At 43.0% G+C, this 14,313-nt stretch overlaps 1 protein-coding gene across 1 annotated transcript in view; it reads left to right on the top strand.

Annotated features, from left to right (window-relative positions):
* The first annotated feature begins 2,406 nt into the window (after positions 1–2,406).
* KPNA6 (karyopherin subunit alpha 6) overlaps positions 2,407–14,313 on the top strand; it is a 59,404-nt gene continuing 47,497 nt past the window's right edge. The window contains exon 1 of the mRNA XM_019979241.2: positions 2,407–2,558. Coding sequence (XP_019834800.1) covers positions 2,555–2,558 — 4 coding nt within the window. The 5' untranslated portion in view covers positions 2,407–2,554. The remainder of the gene's footprint in view (positions 2,559–14,313) is intronic.

Below are 14,313 nucleotides of genomic sequence, written 5' to 3'. Positions count from 1 at the left end.
AGTCCACAGGGTCCCAAAGAGTTGGATAAGACTTAGGAACCGAACAACAAGGGAGGGGATGTGAGCAAGGCCAAGGGCAAGAATGGAAATGAAGCCGCTTGGAAGCCCTCCTGGGTCCCCGTGGAGCATAGGATGGAGGGCTCAGGGGCTGGCAGGAAAAGAGACACAGTTATAGACACTCATCTAGTCTGAGCATGTCCCCTAAGCCCTTGTTCAGCCACAAGTTATACTGGCACTCCCTTGGTGGTGCATAGAAGACAGACACTGCAGCAAATGTTTTTGGTGCTTTTGTTGAGTCAGGCATTGTGCCAGGCACTGGGACAGAGACAAAGATAAGGAAGATACAGTCTCTTCCATAGACAACCAGTAGAGAGAGACACCTCGTGAACAACTTAGGGTGCCAAGTGCTGAGGAAAATGTGTGTCCAGGGCACTAGGGAGCAGAGAGGACATAGGCTGACCTTGCCTGAAAATGCAGGGACGTGGGCTCGATCCCTGGTCGGGGAAGCTGCCACGTACCTTGGAGCAACTAAGCCCTCTGGTGCTCCACAACAGGAGAAGCCATTGCAATGATAAGCCCACGCACCACAACAAAGAGTAGCCCCTGCTTGCCACAACCAAAGCCGGCACCCAGCAAGGAAGACCCAGCACAGCCAAAAGTAAATAACTAAAACAAAGATACTTTTTAAAAAGCGTATGGAAAGGCACAAAAGAAGATAGGAGCATACATGGGGAAATGTGGTTTCCCAAATACGGATGGAGCCTGGATTGCCTGGTGGGGAGTTGCCCAAGAAGCCAGTAAGGACCAGCCTAACATGATAAGGTGTCTGCTTTTAAAGAGATTGGGGTGGTAGGGGTGGGGAGAATTCCCTGGTGGTCCAGTAGCTAAGACTCTGAGCTCCCAATGAAGGGGACCTGGGTTCAATCCCTGGTCAGGGAACTAGATTCTGCATACCGCAACTAAAGATCCCAAGTGCCACAACTAAGACTCACCATAGCCAAATAGTGGGTGCAAGTGGGAGAACCTGGACACAGGAGACCAGTGTGGAGACAGCTAAAACAGACCAGCAGAGAACAAAGGGGTCTGACCTTGAGCAGCGGCAGTAGGAAGAGAAAGATAAGGCTCCCTTTCCTGACCCCGAATCCTAGAACTAGCTTTTTGAGTTGCTTCTGTCAATAGGCTGGGTACACAACTAGAGATGGCAATTTATTGTGACAGGACCTTGGTTCCCAAAAGATAGTTCCTTCTTGGGATCCATGACTTAAAGACTAGCCTTCCTCTGTGTGTTGAAGTGGGGAACAGGAGGAACGGAATGCGATTATGCAAAAAGGGAGGTCTGATGTGTACCAGCCATAAATTTCATGATTCAAAAGGCACATAAGGAACTTCCCTGGTGGTTCAGTGGTTAAAATTACAGTCTCCCCACTACAGGGGATGAGGGCTCGATCCCTGGTCAGGGAACTAAGATCCCACACGCCACAGGGTGCAGCCAACAACAACAGCAAAAGACACTTTTGAGACACCTCAGAGTCTCAATTTCCTCATCTCCAAAAAAGGAGATCATATTCCTTGTTGTAACTCACAGGTCTGTTCATTCATTTGTTTATTCATTTAATAAACATTTATGGAGCACATTAATAAACGTTTATGGGCTTCCCTGGTGGCTCAGAGGTTAAAGCATCTCCCTCTAATGCAGGAGACCTGGGTTCCATCCCTGGGTCAGGAAGATCGCCTGGAGAAGGAAATAGCAACCCACTCCAGTATTCTTGCCTGGAGAATCCCACGGACGGAGAAGCCTGGTGGGCTACAGTCCACGGGGTCACAAAGAGTCGGACACGACTGAGCGACTTAGCTTTTACTTAACTATGGAGCACATACACTGTCCCATATACTGTGCTAGGTGCTGAAGAGCAGTAATAAAGGATATAGAACCGACTTCTGCCCGCAGAGATCTCGCAGTAGGGATAAATGAAGCGCTCTGTCAACTATAAAGCCCGGCACCAGTGTCATTTTTCTACTTATCTCCCAATAGGATTGTAATCAGGTTTACTTTAGATTTCTTCGTTTCCTTATCTCTATATCCTTGGGCAAGTCACTTTACCTTGCCGGATAACTCCTTATTCATATCCAGTTCAGGGTCTATGCGTGGTTTTAACTATTAATACAAAAGGAAGGAAAAAAAAAAATACAAAAGGAAGGAATGCCTTTTTGGAAGAAAAAGTTTCTAGGGGAGGAGAACTCACTACAAACAGGAAATAGTAGAAGAAGCTGAGAAATCTTAAGCAGCTTAACTTTATTTAGTAGGTGTCCCTCCCAGTTTTCCTCCACCCACTCCTTTCATATCTCATCCCAGTTCGCCGCCTTTAGCAGCTGCGGTCTCTTTAAACGAGCTCGTCTGTGTGAACTAGAGGTTGGGGCCAAAAGCGCGTTTCTTCCCGGGATTGAATGTTAAGTTGTTTGTCCATTCCGGGCTGCCGTCCTGCAGATCCGCCATATTGTCTGCTGAAGGTGCCGCTGAAGCTGCCGCCGCCAAGTAGAAGCGAGCGGAGCCGCGATGGGTGAGTAAGGAGACCAGGCAGTTGGGGATTCGGGCTGAGACAGTCTCGGGGCTTGGAGTCTGGCGAGAGCCTGTCTCCAGGCTGTAGAGGATGTCTAAACCTCCTCCAAATAGATTTGAGGGGAGAAGCCAGGTCGGGAGCGCCGCTCAGGCCAGTTTGGGGCCAGGTTAGGGCCCATGCGGGGAGCAGTCTTTGGGGGTTGGTTCCGGGAATACCTTGTCACTTCTGGAACCCCCACGTGGTGGCCCTGCGCCGGATCGCACGCGTTCCCGGAGGCTAGAAAGCGGCCGACCTTCTGGTCTGTGCCGAGCCTGGGCTTGGGGGCCGGGCCCCAGGCGGCGGGACTGGGGGCCGGGCTCCGGGTGGCAGGCCCGGACGACGCTAAGGGAGCCCTCTCCAGGCTTGTGTCTGACCGACGCGCCTATTAACTGGATTCACTGACTCCCCTGAACTTAGGGAAATCCTGCCTACGTCTGAGAGAGAAAGTCCTCTGGCGAAGGTACGCCAGGCGATCCGGCTCTAGGCCTGGTAACCAGGGGCAGCCATGCCAAAAGCAGCCTGGGCCGCTGAAGGCCTGGAGAACTTCCCGAGCCGAGGCGGAAATGGGGTGGTTCGGCTGAGTTCAGAGTGACAGCCTTCGTAGTGGTAGAAAACCAACGCCAATACCTCGTAGTCATGTATAGGTCGGGGACTTTAGGTTTCTGGGCCTGGCCCTGATTAGCAGAAAAGGAGCGACCTGTTGCTCTTTCTAAAAGGACTCCAATCAGCAAAGCCAGTGCTCAGAGAGATTACGATGGCGAAGTCTTTGGACTTAGGGACAGACCCATCAGTGGTACTTCTTCTCCAGCAGTAAAAGCTGTTAAATTTGCCAAGCTCTTCCTGTTATGCAGGCATTGTTCTGATTGCTTTACATGTCACGTTTTATTTACTTTGCACAATATTGAGATAGTGCTATTATCCCAGATAAGGAAACTGAGGCTTAGGGAGGTAAAGTAACTTAGGCAAGGTCACACAGTAAGTGGTTTAAACCAGGTGGATCGCTCCAGAGCTCTAGTTTATAGCTGCTGTTTTTTGTGGCCTGGCCCTCTAGTGGTTGGGCTGGAAAAGAGGGAAAGAAAGCTTTTAATCCTAGGCAAGAGTTGTAAAGGTGTTTTGTTTTTGTTTGCTAGTGGGCCCACTTTGAAATCTTTAATCTGAAAGAAACTGAACAACTCCAAGGTGAATTGCTAACCCCAACTATTGTGGGTGTTTTGGAGGTGGGGAGCTAAATGAGATTCTAGGATTGAGTTTTGTAAGATCCCTGATCCTGAGGAAACAAATTATTCCCTTGAGCTGAACAACAATGAGTTTAGAATCAGATCTGGTATTATAATCCTGCCTACTACTTCCTAGCTCTCATCCAGAGAAGTCACTTAAATGTCAAATGCAGTAATGCATATGGAAAACAGCTAGCACAGTTCACAATAAATGTTATTTTCCTTCCTTTCTGAGCCTGCCTTTCCTTATCTCTAGAGAGAGGGAGGGGACAGTGTCTCCCAGGTGTTTAAGAATTAAATGAGATACCACATTGTCTAGAGACTAGTAGGGCTTCTCCAGTGGCTTACCCCAGTGGGTAAAGAATCTGCCTGCAGTGCAGGAAGCACAGGAGACCTGGGTTCAATCCCTGGGTCAGGAAGATCTGGAGAAGGAAATGGCAACCCACTGCAGTATTCTTACCTGGAAATCCCATGGACAGAGAAGCCTGGTAGGTTACAGTCCATGGGGTCACAAAGAGTTGGACACGACTGAGCACACAAGCACAAGAGCTCTATAAATATCAAAACAGATTCTTTTTCACCTTCTGTGTCTGTTCCTTTCTTTTAAGCACTCTAGTTTCCAGAATCCTCCATTAAGGCTGATAGGCCTGTTACTTGCAGTAACAAATAACTGCAACTTCATGAATGAATGAAAAACTTTTGGGACTTTTATGTTATAGATTTTGTATTGGCCTTCAGTTTCAGCAGCATTGCTGCCTCAAAAGGGAAGGAGCTAATATTTAGTTTATTAAGCCCAATGAAGTAAATTTGGCCATGATTTACTCAATTTTTACAGATTGGGAAACCACTTCAGAGAATAGAACACATTAGTTACAGCAAACCCAGAGGTGAGATTCTTACCAATTTTGCTGCAGAGAAACCTCTAAGTAGAATCACGTTAGTCCTTTTCTGGTACACTTTGAAATGGAAGTTCTTCAATAGAGCAGCAAAACCTGACCAGGGTCCTGAAGGGGATTTTTAGTCTAGAGTCAGGTAGCTTCCCCTTTTTCTCTGCAACTCCACTTCAGGCCCCTCCCCCCACCCCATCCCACCTTGCATTTTGTCTTTCTGAATACTCAGCTGTTGGTGGTGATGTTTTGTGTGGGTTTTGTGGGTTATTGTTTTGTTATGTGTGGGTTGGTTGTTTTTGTTTTCTGATCCTTATACCACAGAGTGAAATGTATCCTTACATTTAATCCTAACATCAAATTCAAGATGGTTTTGTGTGCACACTCAGTCACTTGACTCATGTCTGACTCTTTGCGATCTTATGGACTGTGGCCCTGCCAGGCTTCTCTGTCCATGGGAATTCTCCAGGCACAAATACTGGAGTAGGTCGCCATGCTCCTGTTCCAGGGCATCTTTCGGACGCAGGGATCAAACCTGCATCTCTTAATGTCTCCTGCATTGGCAGGCAGGTTCTTCACCACTTGCTCCACCTGGGAAAGTGGTTTTGGTTATCCTCATTTATAAATGAGTAAACAGGCTTTGAGAAGATGTGGTGTTTAGGCCAAGGCTGGTGATCTAAGCCCTAGGGCTGGGGACACTAATACAGCCTGCCTCACACCTCCATGTCCAGACCCTGTTGTACTTCACTGCCTGACCAGCATACTCGCCTCAAGCTCTGGCCTATACTATACTGTTTCTTCTGTGCCAGACTTCACTAGCCTTAACAGACCTTTGTAGTTATTTCATTGCTATTAGGAATTTTGTGGAGGTGATGCTTGCCGCTCTGGAAGGTACTTGTTTTAACCCTCCTTAGCAGAGACCACAGACTCTCAAGACTAAGTCTTGGCAGACATTGATTGTTTTTATCAGGTTCCTACCATCCTGCTAACCAGGAATCTGGCAGCACCTTCCCAGCCTCGGGGTGATTGATATAGCCCACTAGTCTTGATTGATATAAACTCTAAGTCAATCATAATTCTATCTCTCTAGACAGTGATTGATTTAGGCATAGGCAGGTGATACAGATTTTGGCTGATTACATGTGAAGGGAAGCCTGGAGGATTTCTGAAAAAGCCTTTCTTATTTGCGAAATTGTATTCATTTTTGCCAGTTACATATTTTAACCCAGGTATCTCACCAAAGTTTGAGAACTTAAAAAAAAAAGAAATGGGAAAGCTATAGTAATAGTCAGTACTTCTATGGAACTTGCTATATGCTAGGCACTAAGTACTGTAATACTAGTTCATTTATTTCTCAGATTCTCACATTCTAGTTGAGAAAACTGAAGCACAAAGAGGTTCAATAAATAATGCAAGGTCAGAGCTAGTAAATAGAAGAATCACTTCCTCAGGCAGTTTGGTGCTAACCAAAATATGGGCTGTTAAGGACTGTGTTCTGCCTCTGGAAAGAAAGGAGCCCTTTTCTGACTCTTGAAATTGCCATTCGCAATGCTGGGAATTCATGAGGCAGAATTTATAAATAAAGAGCAGGCAGTTCTAAGAGTGAGGGTCAAGGTGGAAAGAATCTGATCTCTTCGTGATGTTTTTGGAACTGTCATTGCCATTGGCCTGTTCGATACCGAAGGTTGCCTCTAGTTTGCTGCAAGTAACAAAACCTTTCTGATAACCCCTGCAGGTCAGGGAGTAATCTAGAACATTTCTTAGTTTCCTTCCAGCCTTGCCTCCCCACCCACCCCATAGTTCATAACAGCAACAGAGAAGGTGTTAAACTAAGTGTCCCACCAGCTTCAGACTCACTCCCGCGTGGGGTGCCTTTCCTGCATGTTTTGTTAATGGTCAGACCATTGGTCCAGACACTAGGGCATAAGAGAAATCTTACCCTTGGTAAGACTGGTTCCTTACTCTTCTTCCTTTCCTATATTGGCAGTTGTTGGATACTATGATCCTCTTACTGATGTCTTCTGTTGTCCCTAAATTGTTTTGTGTATGTTTTTCTCAGAGCATAGTCCCCAAAAGACTGTTAATTCTGTGGTCTTTAAACTTGCTGAGTCTCAGGCTCCTTGATGTGAAAATATAATAATAGTGTTTATTAATGTTGTTAATGAAGTGTCAGTGAAGTATCAATACTAGATGTTAGAAAATATTATAAGTTGTAAAGGTGTCATTATTTCAGGAACTTTCCAAATCTCTTCTGTAACCTCCTATACCACAACCACTTCTGCTGCAGCAGTATTGCTAAAACACCCATCAGATCTTGTCACCCTACTCCTTAATTTAGGAACCTTCATGGACTCCTTATTGTCTGCAGGATAAAATCATAACCCATAGGGTGTGGTACTGAAGGCCTTCCTACTGACTCCATTTAATATTTATCCACATACCCTTCCTTCCACTCAGACTACCTCCTAGGTGTGTATTTCAGCTTTCCTGGTAGAGAAAGTGACAAAGGCAATCTCTTCCCCGCCCGTCTTTTCCTATGGAAATCTTGCCCCTTTTACAAGATCTGGTTTAAAGGCTACCTCCCTCAGGGACCTTTCCGAAATATGTACCGTATGCCTTTCAAACTGGAAGTGAACTATTCTTGTGAATTCTGTAGCACTTTGTTCTTGCCTTTCATACAGTCCTTTTCATATTTTATCTTGTGTTACAGATGTTTCATTCTGTAATTCCATTAGAACTTTAACCAGTTGTTTAATCTCCAGAGCTTTCTTTTCCTCATCTCGTAAAACAGGGATGACAATAATATCTTCCTCATAGGAGTGTTAAGGTGATTAAATGAGCGAATGCTTGTAAAGCATTTTAGCATGGTGTTCAGCACACCATGAGTACTCAGTAAATGATAACTAATTGCTATTAGTCACTCAGTGAGCAAATAAAGTACTTAGTATGTGTTGGGCCTTGTGTTAAATATAAAAGAGTAATCAATTTGTCTTTTAGGGGAAGGCAGAAATATTTTTAAGATTTATTTATTTATGTTTATTTTTGGCTGTGGTGAGTCTTTGTTGCTGCATGTAGGCTTTTCTCGAATTGTGGTGAGTGGGGGCCACTCCTCCTTGTGTGCAGGCTTTATTAGTTGTGGTCCGTGGGCTTAGTTGCTCCATGGCATGTAGGATCTTCCCAAACCAGGGATCGAACCAGTGTCCCTCGTGTTACAAGGTGGATTCTTAACCACTGGACCACCAGGGAAGCCCAGAAAGCAAAAATACTATCAACACTTGTCAGAAACATGATGAGACAGGCAACAGTTGTTCATCATTAATTTCAGCAAATGTTTCTTGAATGCCTACTGTGTGTCAGCTACTGTTCTAGGCCCTGGAAATATAGCAGTGAATGAAACAGACAAAAGTATACTTTTCTAGTGAAATCCTAGAGTTTAAATTCTAATGGGTAATTGAGTAAAATTAACCAAATGGAAACTGACAGGCAACTAGAGTCTCATGAGATCTGATTGATGAGTTCCAGCCAGTTGTTGCCATTACAGAATGTAGGTCTAATGTTGCCTTATTGCATAACTTCCCAGGCCTTTCCACAATCCCTTTCCCCAGAAGTTGGAAATCTGAATTTTCATATGATTTCTTAATGGATTAAACATTTTTAGATGTTGCAAGCTAATTTTTAAAATCTAAAAACATCTTGGAAACTCCCTGGTGGTCCAGTGGTTAGGACTCTGAGCTTGCACTGAAAGGGGTATGAGTTCGATCCCTGATTGGGGAACTTAGATTCTGCAAGCCACTGATGCAGCCAGTAAATAAACAGATAAATCTAAGGATATCTACTTCAATATAAATAAACAAATGAATAAATAAATGTTTTTAAGAAACAGAATCTAAAAACATTAAGCTAACAAAAATAGAAGAATATTTGAGGCCAAATATAGCCCCCAAACTGCCTGTCTTATTGATAAGTTTTGCCTTCATTAATATTCTATATATTTTATAAACTGTCTCAAGTAATCTATGTATTTTACCAGGTTCTGTGTATTTAAAAAATATTTTTGAGCGGTCCACTAGAGAGAACTCGGCACTTACACTGCAGTGGCCCAGGTTCAATCCCTTAAGGAACTAAGATCCCACATGCTGTGTGACCAAAAATAAATAAATAATCTTTAAGATAATTTTAAGTCTTTGGCTTCCTTAGATCTGATTAGCTGGTCATTATGTTATTTTGTGTTGTTTTATTGTGATATGGCAAGTAAAATTCTGGTACTTAGGATCATTTACTTCCAGAGACATCAGCTCTGCTGTTTCTTTGTTCCTTTTCCCTGCATCATTAACATTCTCTTCCATTCAGTTTCTTGACAGAACTCTAAGCTGCTTATTTTGTAAATGTTAATTTAGTTAAAACTAGCTGTCCTATAAATCCACTTAACGAGATGCAAACCACAGTGTGATGCAGTATGATAAAATGTGAATGAACTTCTTCACCCGCAGATAAAAGTTGCCAGTATTAATAGGCTAATATATAATAACAGGTAAAAATTGCCAGTATTAATAGGCTAATATATAATAAAGGTAAGCCCTACTAATGTATAAGTACATATTATATACGTATATTAGTAAAAATATACATGTATGCTTTTCTTCCTATGTCCCAGTTGATTTTGTATCTCATACTTTGGAGACCATTATGGAATAAATATTTTGAGTGAGCAATCCACCCCAGCCTAGGGGAGTCAGGGAAAGCCATTAAGCTAATGAGACCTGACCTATGGATGTGATTTGTCAGCAGCAGGGTGGAAATGATTTCACAAGAGAAAGATCGCTAGGCTTGGTGGTTGGTAGCATTTCGGGGAATGATATTTAGACCTAACCCTGATGACAGTGAAATGCCATTGAAAGGTTTTAATCTCAGAAGTGACATGATCAAATTTATTTATTTATATTACTTGGAAGCTCTGGGGAGAGTAAATTAAGACTGCTAGAAGATTCTAATCAGGAGATTCTTCAAGTAGTTGGTGGGTTTTTTTTTTTTGTTTTGTTTTCTTTTTAATTTATTTTTGGCTGTGCTGGGTCCTCACTGCTGAGCGAGGTCTTCCTCTAGTTGTGGTCAGGCTTCCTATTGTGGTGGCCCCTCCAGCTGCAGAGCACCAGTTCTGGGTGCACAGGCTCAGCAGTTGCTGCTTGCGGGCTCCAGAGTGCAGGCTCAGCAGTTGTACCTCATGGGCCTAGTTGCTCCTCGGCATGTGGGATCCTCCTGGACCCAGGATGGAACCCAAGTTCCCTGCACTGGCAAGCGGATTCCTAACCACTGGACCACCAGGGAAGTCCCAGTAGTTAGTTCTTAAGTAGTATGGTAGTCCTAGCAAGAGATGTTCATAGAGATTGAGAGAGAGTTACAGTAGAGAATATTGTTGTTCAGTCACTCAGTTGTATCTGACTCTGCATCCTCATCGACTGCAGCACACCAGGCCTCCCTGTCCCTTACCATCTCCCCGAGTTTGCCCAAGTTCATGTCCATTGCATCGGTGAATCCATCCAGCCATCTCATCCTCTGACACCCTCTTCTGCCCTCAATCTTTCCTAGCATCAGGGACTTCTCCAGTGAGTCAGCTGTTAGCATCAGAAGACCAAAATACTGGAGTTTCTGCTTCAGCATCAGTCCTTCCAACAAGTGCTCAGGGTTGATTTCCCTTAGTATTGACTGGTTTGCTCTCCTTCCTGTCCAAGGGACTCTCAGGAATCTTCTCCAGCACCACAGTTCAAATGCATCAATTCTTCAGCACTCCACCTTCTTTATGGTCCACCTCTGGACCACTGGAGTAGCCTTGAGTATACAGACCTTTGTCCGCAAAGTAATGTATCTGCTTTTCTTTTTTTTTGTTTGTTTTTTTTTGTTTTTTTGTATCTGCTTTTCAACACACTGTTTAGGTTTGTCATAGCTTTCCTGACAAGAAGCAGTCATCTTCTGATCACAGTAGAAACTTTGAATTACCAGGCTTGGTTATTGGTTTCATTGGGAGGCTAAAAGTGGTTGGGGGACAGGAATAGAATTAAGCATGACTCCTGGGCCTCTTGCCTTGAGCAGCAGAGTGGATAGTGTTGCTGTTAACTGAGTTGAGTTTAAATCTGGACATTTCGAGCAATCTCTGTGACCTCCAAGGGAAGATGTCCCAAAAACAACTGGATAGAAAAATCTGGAGCTCAAGAGTGGAGCTTGGGGTTGGAGATAGAGGTTTGATCATCTGTTTATTATGTGGTGGCTGAAACTGCTGGAATCACTGATAGTACCTATGAAAAATGTATCATGGGAGATGGGCTGACAAGAGAACCTTTAATATGCAGGAAGAAATGGATCAGCAGCCTTAATTTGAAGAAAGTTAATGAGTGATGTCTCATAAACCAATGGAAAAGAGTACTTTTTTATTTATTATAAAATTTTATTTATTTTTGGGTGCACTGGGTCTTCGTTGCTGCCAGTGGGCTTTCTGTAGTTGGCAGAGCGTGGGGGCTACTCTCAAGTTGCAGCGTGAAGGCTTCTCATTGCCATGGCTTCTCTCGGAGCACGGACTCTAGAGAGTGGACCAGAAGTATGGTGTACCGGCTTAGTTGCTCCGCGGCATGTGAAATCTTACTGGAACAAGGATCAAACCTGTGTCCCCTGCATTGGCAGTTGGATTCTTAACTACTGGATCACCAGGGGCATCTGAAAAGAGGGTTTTAGGAAGAAGGAAATGGCTGTCAGAATTGAGTGCTGCCAAGAGGACCAGCAAAATAAGGACTGAGATTGAATTCAGCATCATGCATTCCATCAGTGTCTTTTACAAAAACAGTTTGACAGCATGGAAGCAAATTGGAGTGAACTAAGATGAGAGATGAGAGACAAACTGTTTCAAGAAGTTTGAAATAAAGAGAAAGAAGCAGATTGATGAGACTCTTGTAAAGTCTAGGCAAGAGATCATGAAGATCAGAGTTAGGATAATGGCAGTAGGAAAAAGAGACAGAGTCCGGAAATAATTAGGAAATAAAGCCACTTTTCTTAGTGATTGGATATAAGGATAAGGGAAAAGGAGTTGTCAAGGGTGACTCACAAGATTTGTCTTGAAAAGCTGAGAAGATACTGACTGGTACAGATCCTTAATTGTTTTTATCAGTGTTTTCTCAACCTTTCCATTTATTGTCACTTTCCTAAGAAGGCTTCTTAGGCATCTTTTTTCCCTAATGCGTCCCTCCCAGAAAATTTTAAAACACAGATACACTGTATGGTTTTTTATGTACAATAAGTATGTCTCTGCTTTATACATAAAAAGAGTAAACATAAAACTTACTTTATGTTCAATGCAAGGTTCAGAATGACTGAACAAGATGTTTAGATTAAATTAAGACAATTTACATTTAGCTAAATTTTATAGCTGTATTTGCTGGGTAACTGATTTAATTACTTATATAAAGTATATCAAATTGCATATGCAAATTAGTATTTATAAATACAGAAACAAACTAATCAAAACTTTAAAAATTATATAAAGCTGTTCATTTTGCAGCAAAAGTGAAACAATAGAAAAAGTCAGTTTCTTGAAATTATTGTAAGTAAACTTTTTAACTTTTGCTTGATATGAGAAAATAACAAGCTGCTAGATAGTCATTCGGATAGTTAACATTGTTTATTTTTAGCACTTGGTGTAATTAATTGGAACAAATTTTAATTTGTAGAATTAAATAATAAAATGTAAAGTTTTAATTACCAAAACCCATGTCACATACAAAAGCACTGGGGATCAAACATAAATAACATCCACATAACAGGCATGCTCCTTGCTCAGACCACTCTTGTCATATGACTTCAGAATTCAGCCATCAGTGAAGAGAAAGTCCCCCAGTCGTGGCCATCTGTTTGCCAAAGCTTTGTAGTACAGGCCTTCTATACTTTTTTTTTTTTTGTCAGCCTTTCATGAAGTCAGTGTCACTGCTGCTCATGGAATACTCAAGAAAATCCAGCAAGAAAAATTAAATACTAGGGAATAAAACATTATTGATAAAGGTTGAGCTTTGGAGGGCCACATACCATTGTAAAGTCTAAGTTCTTCCCCTCTCTCATTAACCGGTTTCACCCTTTTGAGTGGATAACACCTTCAGCAGGGTCTGGGATAGAGCCCTGTATAGTCAAATATGATTAATATTTTCTGGCAAAGCATTTGAACACTGAGTGAGATTAATAAGGGCTGTAAGAAAGGCAGTGCCAAAGAATGCTCAAACTACCGCACAATTGCACTCATCTCACACGCTAGTAAAGTAATGCTCAAAATTCTCCAAGCCAGGCTTCAGCAATATGTGAACCGTGAACTTCCTGATGCTCAAGCTGGTTTAGAAAAGGCAGAGGAACCAGAGATCAAATTTCCAACATCCACTGGATCATGGAAAAAGCAAGAGAGTTCCAGAAAAACATCTATTTCTGCTTTATTGACTATGCCAAAGCCTTTGACTGTGTGGATCACAATAAACTGTGGGAAATTCTGAGAGAGACAGGAATACCAGACCACCTGACTTGCCTCTTGAGAAATCTGTATGCAGGTCAGGAAGCAACAGTTAGAACTGGACATGGAACAACAGACTGGTTCCAAATAGGAAAAGGAGTACATCAAGGCTGTATATTGTCACCCTGCTTATTTAACTTATATGCAGAGTACATCATGAGAAATGCTGGACTGGAAGAAACACAAGCTGGAATCAAGATTGCCGGGAGAAATATCAATAACCTCAGATATGCAGATGACACCACCCTTATGGCAGAAAATGAAGAGGAACTAAAAAGCCTCTTGATGAAAGTGAAAGAGGAGAGTGAAAAAGTTGGCTTAAAGCTCAACATTCAGAAAACAAAGATCATGGCATCTGGTCCCATCACTTCATGGGAAATAGATGGGGAAACAGTGGAAACAGTGTCAGACTTTATTTTTTTGGGCTCCAAAATCACTGCAGATGGTGACTGCAGCCATGAAATTAAAAGGTGCTTACTCCTTGGAAGGAAAGTTATGAGTAACCTAGATAGCATATTAAAAAGCAGAGACATTACTTTGCCAACAAAGGTCCATCTAGTCAAGGCTATGGTTTTCCCAGTGGTCATGTATGGATGTGAGAGTTGGACTGTGAAGAAGGCTGAGCACCGAAGAATTGATGCTTTTGAACTGTGGTGTTGGAGAAGACTCTTGAGAGCCCCTTGGACTGCAAGGAGATCCAACCAGTCCATTCTGAAGGAGATCAGCCCTGGGATTTCTTTGGAAGGAATGATGCTGAAGCTGAAACTCCAATACTTTGGCCACCTCATGCGAAGAGTTGACTCATTGGAAAAGACTCTGATGCTGGGAGGGATTAGGGGCAGGAGGAGAAGGGGATGACAGAGGATGAGATGGCTGGATGGCATCACTGACTCGATGGACGTGAGTCTGGTGAACTCCGGAAGTTGGTGATGGACAGGGAGGCCTGACGTGCTGCAATTCATGGGGTCGCAAAGAGTCGGACATGACTGAGCGACTGAACTGAACTGAAGTAGTCTCATGTTAGTTTTTGTTTTTAATATTTATTTATTTGGCTGTGCTAGGTCTTAGTTGCAGCATGTGGG

Source organism: Bos indicus, chromosome 2 (assembly GCF_029378745.1).
Source record: "Bos indicus isolate NIAB-ARS_2022 breed Sahiwal x Tharparkar chromosome 2, NIAB-ARS_B.indTharparkar_mat_pri_1.0, whole genome shotgun sequence".
Lineage (NCBI taxonomy): Eukaryota > Metazoa > Chordata > Mammalia > Artiodactyla > Bovidae > Bos > Bos indicus.
This window is presented reverse-complemented; position numbering and strand designations above follow the sequence as displayed.